The sequence below is a fragment of the Bombus pascuorum genome, chromosome 3, assembly GCF_905332965.1.
Source record: "Bombus pascuorum chromosome 3, iyBomPasc1.1, whole genome shotgun sequence".
In the NCBI taxonomy this organism is placed as follows: Eukaryota; Metazoa; Arthropoda; class Insecta; order Hymenoptera; family Apidae; genus Bombus; species Bombus pascuorum.
In genome coordinates, this window is record NC_083490.1 from 11,670,721 (window position 1) to 11,682,870 (window position 12,150).

The window sequence follows — 12,150 nt, forward strand, 5'->3', positions numbered from 1 at the left end:
TTTGCAAGTACAAATGAATGACAATACAAACGAAAAGCGTAATGCGCCATGTTCCATTTAACTGGAAACTCACCCGCGCTCGCGTGTACGTATTGATTCCATACTGAATGGGCGCAGATCACAGCGCTCTGAGAGAAAAGAGCAATTGTGATAAAATAACTATGCAGAAAGCAGAAAAACAATCACGTATCATTTTATCGAAAAAAGAGCAAAAGACATCTTTCATAAAGACGTTACCTATACCTACAAAAAATGTATATACACATACAAAAGTAAACATCATATACACGTATCTTAAAGAACATGAAATAAATTAAAATCCTTATAGTATATTTTTACCCCTTTCTAAATCATTTTAAATAACAAATTATAATAATTCTCTTTAATGTAAGATATTTTAATTTTACCTACTTTTAAGTAAAATAAACTTTTTCTAATGACACTATTAATGGTAAAGTAATCATGCGGAAAAATATTAATTATGGAAATAATTATAATAAACCATAATGCCAGATGGGGTCAATCTGAATCGGGAAATCCAATAGGTCGACACCATAGAGTAATAAACAAAAGAGAGACGCGTAGCGTAGCGAGAAAAGGACGGAGCTAGAAGAAAAGCGCCGATGCGCTCGCGGTCGTTTCATAGCACGTGATCATGGGTTTCTCGTTTTAGACTCGACTCGACATTGAATCCCCTCGTAGTCCTGCCGCTGCTTGTCGCCGCGGGTGGAAGTAAGTCCACCCGTTCTGTCAGTTACTACGATGATGTCCCTCTCTGTCGAGGTAATTGTCGTATCCCTTTAACCAATGTATATACCATCGCACAGACTCTGTACGTTCTTTATTGGCTAAAAATTCGCGCTACTAAGATATTGTGAGTCCGCTGAAATTTCCGTGGTATTCTCGAGGTGACAGTGGCTCGTGTGATCCGCATTCATCTCCAACGTAGCGTTGATGCGTAACTTAAAAATGGTTAATCGAATAACAATTAACGATTTCAGTTTTGATATTTGGCGATACTCGAGCTCGTGAATGGTGCTTCGCGTTGTTTTTCATTGATAACATCGAACAAGTTGCTTCTTCAATCTTCATAGTAGAAAAATGGTAGGAATTTTTATACTGGCTCGAAAGTGGTGATAATGTGCACTTCCGGAAATTCGTACTATTTTGAATAAATAATTGATATTTCAGAAATTCTTTCTTTTCTTTCTTTTCCTTTTTTTTTTCTTTTTTTTTTTTTGAGGAAGATACGTTTTATCTTATGATTGATTAAAGATAGAATTGTGAGAGTATACAATGCAAAAGTTTCGAATTAAAGGACGGTAAGTACAAATAATGATATTTTTGTTTTTTGACTTTTTTTATGAGTGAAAATATTTTGTGAAATCTTACTGCATTAGATAAAAGAGATTATTTAAGTGTTATGAGTATATGTTGTATAAGGAATGGTATCTTTCTGAACATTTTTTGTGAGGATATTGAACAAACTGAACTGCATTGCGACGCTCTACGATGCAGTGGCAGTTAAAATGATCATAATGTTGACGCAGGAATCAACGTTATACAATGAAATATATTAACCAAACTAATGTTTGCTTAGCAGGGGAATATATAGCATCTGTATTTTTAACTTTGAATTAAAAATTTTTAATTTTTAGACACTGTACCTTTATTTTCATCTTTCACATTTTTATCTCAAGTTGACACACATAAATTGTTTTAAGTTTCTATCAATAATTTTATTGAAATTTGACTCCAAATTAAACGATTCAAGTTATAAAATAAAATTATTGATGTTTTTTCTTCAGTTTCAAATAGGTATATTATGTTTTTGGAAACATACTATTCTTATTGAGTAATGCAATTGCAGTACGCACGAACCGATATAATTTATAAATGAGCCTGCTTATAGATATCAAGGCTGCTTATACAAGAAACAAAATAGAATCATAAAGATGTCAGATGTTTGAGTTATGTATCAACACACAATCTTCTTAAGTCTGATCAGACCGTTGCTTATACTACTTACCAGTTATAACACTGCTGTTCCAACTACACTTATTACGCTTGTAATCTACTACATCAATCGTATTATAAGGAATTATAGTAACACAGATTGCTAAAATATTATATATAAATGATATTAGAAGAACACAAAGAATAAATTTTCTTTTATTTATTAATTACTAATTATTTTATTAAATTACTTTATTTGATTATATTCATTATTAATAATTACGGAATTATAAAAGACTGACTAGATAATTTAAACAAATTTAAAGAAAGAAACATAACCTGTAAAGGACTATTATGAAGTATAAAAATAAAAAGTTACAAATAACTTTGACATTTAATTATTACATAAAATTATAAACAAGTAGTTCAAATATCTAAATACATAAAAAAATATAACCTTCAAAGAAATATCATAAAATATCTAATTACATAAAATAAAATTACATAAAAAAATTATTTACATAATAACATATGAAGTTATGAATAGGTGACCAAAAGTTTCATTCTGTAATGAAATTAAAACAGTAAAATTCTAGATCTCTATCTAACTAAGCATATACATGAACGCACATGTAATATCTTGATTAACGATTCCAGATTCGAAAATAGTTCATCGAGCGCGGGAGTGGGCAATCAACGAGGATCAATGGCGGTCGATATTTTAGACGAGGACCACTTCGCGGTGAGCGCGATCGTCACCGTTGGCATGCAAATCATCTTCTTCACGATTGCGGCGACCTTTCAGCTGGACAAATTAACGGATTTTGCCGGTGGCACGAACTTCATCATCCTCGCCCTTCTCACTTTTTTTCTCGGCCAAGTGGGCAAGGTATTCTAATTATAAAACCGCTTCCATAATCGTGTTCGTGTAAATGAACAACAGACCGAAATCATTTAATCGAAAATGCGCGGAAAGATACGTTTGAACGTTTGATTCAACCGCCACAGTTTATTTTTACACGACCGTTTGTTTTCGAAAGAGATCTATGGCCGCCATTAAGAGGTAATTCAAACACTTCCTCTCAGGTTCGAGGAACTATTAACGTATCTTTATGAAATGAAATTTATAAGGTATTTTGAAGTGTTTTATAGTAATTTTATATTATATTATAATAGATTAATATAATCCACTTCAGTAGATTCACCAAAAACTTATATTATCCATAATTGTAAATTATTAAATTATAACTGCAAATAATTTAAGATTATTATAAAAAATATAATATTTAACATTAAATCTTTCTCTATAGAGAGACTAGAAATTAAAAAGAAAATTACTTTCTATAGTATATATCATACATATGAAATATATGTTACATGTATCGATAGATAAAACTTTTAAAATTGTTGATTTATTATCGCATAAATAATTTGTAAATTATTAATTTATATTTGTATAAACAATTGTATCGTAGCCTTATGACAGCAGGCAGCTTATGGTCACCATATTCGTTTGCTTATGGGGTATTCGTCTTTCTGGATATCTGTTGTATCGAATTATTAAAATTGGTCGTGACAAGAGGTTTGAAGATCGCCGCAGTAATGTGATTCGCTTCGCTATATTTTGGACATTTCAGGTGACAGACAATTTTAAGATTACGTACAGTTTAGTCAAAATCAAATATTTGTTTAGAACACAATAAATATGTATATATAACTAATTAAAATTTATTTTTAGGCTATATGGGTTTATGTAGTAAGTTTACCAGTGATTATCATCAATTCACCGCGGCATAAAATACCACCAGCTCCTAAAACTATGACGACATTAGATAGCACTGGTACAGGGCTCTTTGTGACCGGTTTATTAGCCGAAACATATGCCGATTTACAGAAATTCTCTTTCAAACAAGATCCAATAAATAATGGAAAGTGGTGCAATGATGGTATATTTTTTATACTAAACTTTTTAAAATATTATTCAAAGTCTGCTGTTTACTTTATATTTAATTGCAGGATTATGGCGACTCTCCAGACATCCAAACTATTTCGGGGAAATAGTGGTATGGTGGGGCATTTTCACGATATCGTTAAACGTGATTGAAGGCTTTGAATGGATCGCTATAGCTTCCCCAATCTTCACTACAATTATTATCCTATTTTTGTCTGGTATGCCTCTATTGGAAAGAGCTTCTGATGAGAGGTATCGCGAGTAAGTTCCCGATTTACAATCCATATATCACTTTACCAAATCTTCAGTCTTTATTAATTCCTTGTCTTATCAATAATCACCTTGTCAATAATCACTTCTATGTTGCCAAAACTGACTTTTTATCTGGTTGTGAGATTAAGAAACGTAAACTAAATAATTATTATAACAATTATCATAATTAACCCAACAATACTGTTTGAGGGTTAAAGTAAATACTGGAAAAATCTTAAGATCTAATGGGTTAAGTCTTATATAAATCTTTTATAAGATGTAGTATGTAATAACAAGAAAGATTTGTCGAGAAAAATATTCTATTATCTTCCAGTAACGCCGAGTATCGCTATTACAAGCAATCCACATCGCCACTAATTCCAATGCCACCATCCTTCTACGTCGAGGTGCCGTACTTCTTGAAATGCCTCTTCTGTTGTGAGTTTCCGCTTTATGACTCGTTGGACGTGAAACCACGATCAGCCGTCACTGAATCGACATCGATAAGTCTAGCTGCGTCCACGTAGCTATAGTCACACGCCGGACGATCAAATTCAAAGTCCGGCGTGCAGTCGTCCACGGCTACCACAGCCTTTTGAGGAGGCTGTCATGATTCTTTGCATTTTGCCGTTAGTACAGTTCTTTCAAATTGTTTCGCTCGCTTGAGAGTGATTGTTAAGATATTATATATGAGAATCCTTCAATAGTAGAGTTTGAGACGAACTGGCCAAGTACCTATTATATTTTTTATGATGTTAATATGTTGCAATGGCACTTTTTAGAATATGCGAATTGCAAATATTAATGTTTCTTGTGATATGAGTTCAAAAAACGCAGAAAATATTGTTAGATAAGAGAATAAAGGTAAAATGGAATTATGCGATTATGGAATTAATGTGTGTTACAATATTTTGCTATATATCCTGTTAAATGAATTGAAAAAATAATTTCCTAAATTTAATTGTGAATCTGATTGATTCAACATCTTCAAAAGTTTGGAGAGTTAAAAATCCTAGGAAGGATGATATTAAGAGATACTAAAGAACATAAAATATTAAACCAATATTAAGATCTTAATTACACTACCTCGAACATGGTACTCTAGATCGAGTCCATAATGATATTTAGATTAATATATATAATCTTGAAAATTAATTATATCTATGAAAAGATAAAAATAAATATGCGATAAACTATAGAGATTTGAAGCTATGTAGTTTCTGCTGAACTTCCTTTTGTTTTATGAGATATTTGACAGTAATTTATTTCAAACATTACGAATATGTATATTAATTTCTTTAAATGTTAGTCTTATATAAACAGAAATTATTTTTTTAGAAAATAAAACATTGGTTATATTTTAATAACAATTTTTAGAACATGATTAAAATATTTTTGAATCAGTAGGGACCACATGTATAGCAATATTAGTTGCTTGCGTCTATTTTTACATATCTAGAGAATTTTCTGACTTTCAGAAAATAACTTACTATCAAATTACACGATTGATAAAAATATTTTAATGTAATAAAAGGAGAGTTAATATCTAAAAGTTTGTGTTTTTAGTTTCTAAAGTTGATTTGATTATTGCTTTTACAAACCTGTTATTAATCTTTATAGACTAAGCATTGTTGAAAAAAAAGTCGATTAAAAGAAGTTTTAGGAAAAGTTAAACAGGAAATAAAAATTAATGTGTAACCATAATCAAATCTAAAAGATTCGGAAAATAAAAAGCTATCTGCGTGGCATTGAATAATTGTATACATCGTTAATCGTAGCGTTAAATTATAGCAATATTATACATATCTTGGTGCCGAGTAGGTCGTAAAATAAAGCTTTAATTAATAAAAAGTATTATTAAGCTGTATTCTTTTAAAGGCAATCAACAGTAAAATTTTCTCAAACTTGTATGATAAAAATGAACGAGTTATATGTCTCATTAATTCAAATAATTTGGTACAAACAAATTTAAAAAGAATACAGCTACAGTTGAAAATTATGCCAAATTAAAAGTATTCTATTGTAAACTATCTTACAGAATCGTTTCAATCGTTCGTTGTTATGTAAATCTTCAGATTTTAGATAATAAACAAGAATTAGTCTAATCATACTGTTATTCTATTTAAATGCTTCTTCAGTTTTATCATCTTCGTCTTATGGCACTTTTGAAAATAAACTAAAATAAACATTAATATCGATCATTGTGAATATATTTTTTTATTGTGTTTTATTAAATCTCTAACTCGACATCGACAATTTTGTTCTTATTCATTATTTATAATATAATGCACATATTGTTCTACTTGTTTCTAATTATACTTTAATTTCATTTATGTATATATGTATATCAATATAAAACTTATATCAAGGTTTGTGTGAAAAAAATTATTGATCGTACAGCTTATACACGACGTATGTACATATTCGTTATAATTATAACATAATTAAAAGGGGGAGATTAAAAAATGAAGATTTCTCTTAAAAACGAAAACTAAATTACGTATATCGCCTAACCTAAATTTGCATGCAGTGTATACGTGCTACCTTTAAAAATGCACAAGGAGAAAATATGTGTCGCAAAATACAAGCAATATAAAATAAAACATAGATTTTTCTTTTTTCTGTTACTTGTAAAAAATAATGTTCATCGTATCAGGTCGGTTCAATAAAGATCGATGAAAATTTCGTAAAGATGACATTATATTTATAAACACATTTTATTTGTTCGTATGTATTTCGTTAATAAATGGTGATATAATAATGACAATGAAATGTATAGCGCCGAGCATAAAACGAGCAGTCATATTATAATTATTATTATTATTCCTCTTATAATAATCTTACTGTACTGGATGTGTGCCTACCTACTGTGCTTACAACGTTTATGGTCTTGTGTTTCCTTATTACTTGCTGTCTCCATTTCTTTTCTTTCTTTCCTTTTCTCTTCGTCTAATTTTTCATTATCTTATTATTTTACTCGTACTCGTAATAATCCATAATAATTAATAATAATAATAATGTAACCACGGGTGTAAACGTATGCGTTGTTCCTAAGGTATAAACAGCTTCCACACACTAATTGTTTACTTGTTTTTTCCTTTTGTCCTTTATGTAATCGTAATCGTCGTTTAATTATAGTAAGCTACTTAAATATTAATTATATTAAACTCGTGTCCTCGTGGAATTATTTTTCTGACCAACGCTTGCTAAAAAGCGGGCCTCGTACAAAAAACATTCAATTCCCGTTCGATATAACATTATACATCAAAATGTCTGTACGTGTGTGTTTATGTGAGTGTGTATGTGTTGGTGTATTCTTTGTGTGTAAATTGTTTTTTTCCCTTCATTTCGATGCGTGAAAGACACTTTTTTGTATTTTCTTTTTTTTTTTTCTTCTTCTTTTACTTCGTTATGTAAAATTTTTCTCACACATTCGAAGAAAAAAGTCATCTAATAAAGTTCAACTAACACACGGGGGCAGCACAGCGTTTCATTCGTTTTTCTTTTTCTTTTATTTTAAAAAATTTTTATTTTGTTTTCGAATATCAAAAGGAAACACAGATAGAGGGAATCGATATTTGTGTGATGCCTCTTTCATAGTTTCCTTTTGTCTCTTTATTTCATTTATATTTTTTCTTCTTGTCTTGATGAAAGAAAAAGAAGAAACAAAGCGCCTGAAACGATTTCAGAGCGCGGCGACGGCGCCGTTCCGCTTCCAGCGGCGCCATCAATCGGATTGCATCCGCGTGCACGCAATATAAATATCTCTAATAATATACAAATCATCGTAAATATTATCATTTACCGTCGATCCGCAATCGCAAATGATCCTTCGTTCGTCGAAGAGACGTTAATAGATTGTAAAAAATGTCACAACTCGACGCACGCGTATACGTGAATGAGTTTACTCGAGGTGAGAGTCGTATAAAAAAATAAAGATCACGATGCAAATTGAAGACAATATGAAAAACAGTTATCATTCTTTTTCTGATGCACCTGACAATTCGATCTCTGATTATCGTTGCATGAAAAACGATTTCTGAGAGGTCATTCGAGTATTCAAATGTATCAAAAAGGAATTTATGATATATTGCGTTTTGAATGATGATAATTCGAATGGAGTCCGATTGTGTCGAAAGAATGGTTAAAAAATGCAAAATATTAAAATCATCACATATTAAATAGCAATTCTAAAAGTACGGACATGTACATATGTGGCTAAAGAACACGATCAAACGAAGATCATAATGTGATATACGGTACGTTGCTGGAACGCTAGGTACGTAACTCATTTTGCACAGTAAGAGCCAATGGTATAAGAAGCGACCACAAGACGCCTTCTCCCTGAATCAGTGTCAGGGGCGCTATCTATCGTCCTGTATCGCAACCATAAACGATCTTGCTCCTTCGCATTAAACTGCATCGTATACAATACACATCGCGTCTATCCGCACGACGAGTACGATGCATTTCATTTTGGCCACTGTCCAGCGAAGAAGATCTCTCACACACCTGAATGTATCAGGCTATTGCATTTGATATATTGCAAACCTACGATATTCTAATGACTTATAAGATAGCCCCGTTTCTGTTATTACTCCTCCCACTCTTTTTTTTTTTTAATCCACCTTTCATTGTATGTATTATCTTTCGCGGGGGAAAAAAGGGCCCTGGGTCGAATATAATAATAAAGTTTGTTGTTCGATACTGGGTGTGCTGGGGTGTCGATGAGAAATGGCGTAACGTGTTACGAACGTATAAACGAAGTATTTAACATTATGAGTCTATTTTAATATCTATACGTATAAGTAGAGAGCTCTAAACCTGAAACCCCCCTACTACCCTCTTTTTTCTTGCACTCATCGAATTTCTGTCGCTCGATCTTTCACGCACATTCTTACCCCTTCTCCTTATCACCATGCTCTCTATATACCCATTCTTTCTCTTTCTCACGCACACATTCTCTCTTTCTCTTTCTTTCTTTCTTTCTATTCTTCTCTGTCGAACATTCCACACGAAACATATTCACGCTTGTGCGCGCGCGCTCATTCATACACATACATATACACATACACACACACGATCATTCTTTCTTCCACACTCCTTTCTTTTTCAACCCCCTCCCCCCTTCTCTATATCTCACCAGATCACACCCTCAATTTTCTTCAGTTTCAAATCTTCTTTTTCCTTTCCCTTTTTTTTGAACGATTTATTTGTTTGCATGTCCATTCGAAACAGCTTATTTCCCTTCCTTTTCCTTTTCTTTGTTCTCGTCAACTTCCTTATCCTTCTCCAGCTCTTTTTCTTCCTTATCCGCCTTTTCTTTGTCGCCTTCCTTCTCTTCCTTTGATTCCTTCGATTCCTTCGCGTCCTCCTTGCCTTCCTTCTCCTCTTGCTTTTCTGGCTTCGGTAGGTGCGTGTTCATGTCAAGGGTGGAGCAGATCTCATCCCAATCCGGGAAGCATCGCTCCTTCATTCGCGAACAGTGACCAACCAAGTTTGGACAATTCTCCTGCATGTAATCTCGGAGACTGTACGGCGTGTCTTTGTCGATATAGAGGATTTGGGCAAGGTGGGCGAATGCCACCACATCCAACTGTTTCAAATATAAAAGTATTTTAGCAGAGATTAAATATGAATGAAGATTACGTGAGAAAACATGATAAGTACATTTTTGTTGAATTTATAATTTCATTGTCACTGTATGGCTAAAATATTTTAACATATTTTAATGAAATATTGAAAGATGTTAAAATATTGTTTCTCGATTAATTCAAAATTGTTATTTATTTTACCTTCTCCATAATTTAAAAAATATAATGTAAAATATCAGAAGCTTGAAAGTTTGTTATAATATTAACGTATTGGAAGAAATTGAAATATTTTATTTTAATGTTATAACAAATTAAGGTAGAAATATATATTTAGCCCCAAAGGGGAATTTCAATAATACATTATTACTTGAAAATGCATTGAATTTGGAAATTGCTGTGCTATAACAAATGGAAAATGTGGCTTATCGTGCTTTTCTGCAGTAGTCTTCAAATAGATTTGCCAAGAAAGTGAATAAAAATTTACCGTAGTCGGCTCATCTCCAAAGAAGAAGGGCTTGTCGGCAAGCATGTCGGAGAGTACTTTGAGATCGGCGCAACCGAATTGGAATACCTCTTCTGGAGTATGCACACCCATACCCTGCGCCTTCGCTTTTTTCGCACCCTGGAACAAGTACTCATTGTACTGATTCAGATATTTAAAATATTACATTTCACATAGACGTAATCATATTTATTAACTCAAATATGCCCAATCCATCTCATAAAACATTTTGAAATATTGTTCCCTCCCTTATATATTAATTAAAAATTTTTTATATTATTAAATGAAATTTTCTTAAAAATAAAGTTTAAGTAGAACATAATAAAATTACTTTTGAATCATTCTCTTCGAAGGATATTGGGTATATCTGAGTTAATTATTACAATAATTAATGTTTAAAAAATTTTTCTTAATTTAGTGATACATCTAGCTATAATCTATTCCAAAGATTGAATACTCAAAATATAAGAAATTTTTTAGATATAATAACGGGATTTAGAATAGGAAATTACCTTACGCCCGAATGTGAGCTTGAAGAAAAAGTTGAGGATACCATTAGGGATGCGAGTACCGAGCGCGTGCTGAAGGTTCACCTTGTAACCCTTCAAAACCTGATCGAGATTCTTGATACGCCAGCACATGACAACCCATACCAGGTGGTTTTCGATCATCGATATCATTGCGTGAGAAACGCTTCGTTGCTCAGACGTAAGGACGGCGTCCAAATCCTTGTCGAATTTCGCGCTTAAGTCGCGAAGGATGATGGTGCTATCCGCGATCTCCTCACCGTTCAACTCGACGAACGGCAATGCGCCCTTCTTAGAGCGGAACTTCATCTTATGGTCCACATTCTGAAATCAGAAGGAAAATAATAAAATTTTAGATCTTTTCTTTTATTGAAATCATTAATATATTATTATTATAAGAAATATTTTCGCTCAGAAAATAAAATTTTAGAATCTTTTTTCTTTATTATTTCCTTTATTATTAAAACAAACTTCTTTTTATATACGGAGATTTGTAAATTTGAAATTCCGTATTTCGAGGTGGAAAATACTAAATAACCTAAGTATTATTTGATATTAACCTAAATATTTTTCGTGCTTTTGAAAATTAATTTGCAAAATTTGGGGAGCAGCTTTTGGTGGAAAATAGCATTTAGTGCTTTCCAAAATTTTGGCAGTTTCCTCAAAAAATTAGTAGAGTGTTGTTACTCGTTTTTGAATGATACCCTCCTCATGTGGATCCGTCATTTTGGATATAATAAGATCTATCCAAAAGAAATATAATTTTCACATTATACACAATGTAATAAATACATATTTCTCTCATACTTTATATTGAATATTTTGCACGCAATGTTTGAAAGCGTATGTGCTCGTGGGATCGGAAGCCTTTGCGATACAAACTGTAAATTCACAGGGAAAAAAACCGGAAAAAGTAAAGGAACACCAAGGGGCTTCAATAGCGTCACGACTAAGGCGCGCGCTACTGGTGCTGTTGGCTCGAGTTCGAATCCTGATACGAATAAATAAATAATACTACTCCTCCATCTTTCATTCCATTCTACTTCAACATAAATAAAACATATTTCTCCTTATCAACATGGATTTCTAAATAAACAGATGTACGATTAAGTTCAAAAGTATTTAATTGGTGCATTGAAATAAATATACAAACAGTTGCACCTGTAGCAAAACACGCTACATTTATACGCGTCAGCGCCACAGACAGAGAATACACACATCCTCATCCCACATCAGTCAATAAGATATCTCTGGTGTTCCTTTACAGGTGGGGATCATATTGCAAAACAGTATTATGGTATACACTATACTATATTATACAACAATAGGTCTGCAAATGATTTCAATGCATATATAGTTTCAAAATAG

General features: G+C 32.2%; 2 protein-coding genes across 5 annotated transcripts in view; one reads left to right on the forward strand and one right to left on the reverse strand.

The window, feature by feature from the left end:
* Positions 1-655: 655 nt before the first annotated feature.
* Positions 656-6,269, forward strand: LOC132904883 (uncharacterized). Of its 3 annotated transcripts, none has more exons than XM_060955708.1 (6): positions 656-783; positions 2,614-2,845; positions 3,432-3,593; positions 3,695-3,902; positions 3,973-4,168; positions 4,494-6,269. In XM_060955708.1, exons 2-6 carry the CDS (start codon positions 2,663-2,665, stop codon positions 4,684-4,686), a joined length of 942 nt encoding a protein of 313 aa, XP_060811691.1. In that variant the 5' UTR covers positions 656-783; positions 2,614-2,662; the 3' UTR covers positions 4,687-6,269. The 3 variants fall into 3 exon arrangements, with proteins under 3 accessions (XP_060811691.1, XP_060811692.1, XP_060811690.1); XM_060955709.1 differs by lacking the exon at positions 656-783 and adding an exon at positions 814-1,104; XM_060955707.1 differs by lacking the exon at positions 656-783 and adding an exon at positions 1,178-1,322.
* A 572-nt stretch (positions 6,270-6,841) lies between these two features.
* LOC132904881 (failed axon connections) overlaps positions 6,842-12,150 on the reverse strand; it is a 50,656-nt gene continuing 45,347 nt past the window's right edge. Inside the window, exons 2-4 of one of the 2 annotated variants that reach the window (XM_060955702.1) lie at positions 10,768-11,106; positions 10,238-10,387; positions 6,842-9,755 (exon numbers count right to left, since the gene is read on the reverse strand). In XM_060955702.1, the coding sequence (XP_060811685.1) occupies positions 9,399-9,755; positions 10,238-10,387; positions 10,768-11,106 (846 nt within the window). In that variant the 3' untranslated portion in view covers positions 6,842-9,398. The remainder of the gene's footprint in view (positions 9,756-10,237; positions 10,388-10,767; positions 11,107-12,150) is intronic. The other variant, XM_060955703.1, reaches the window with a different exon arrangement.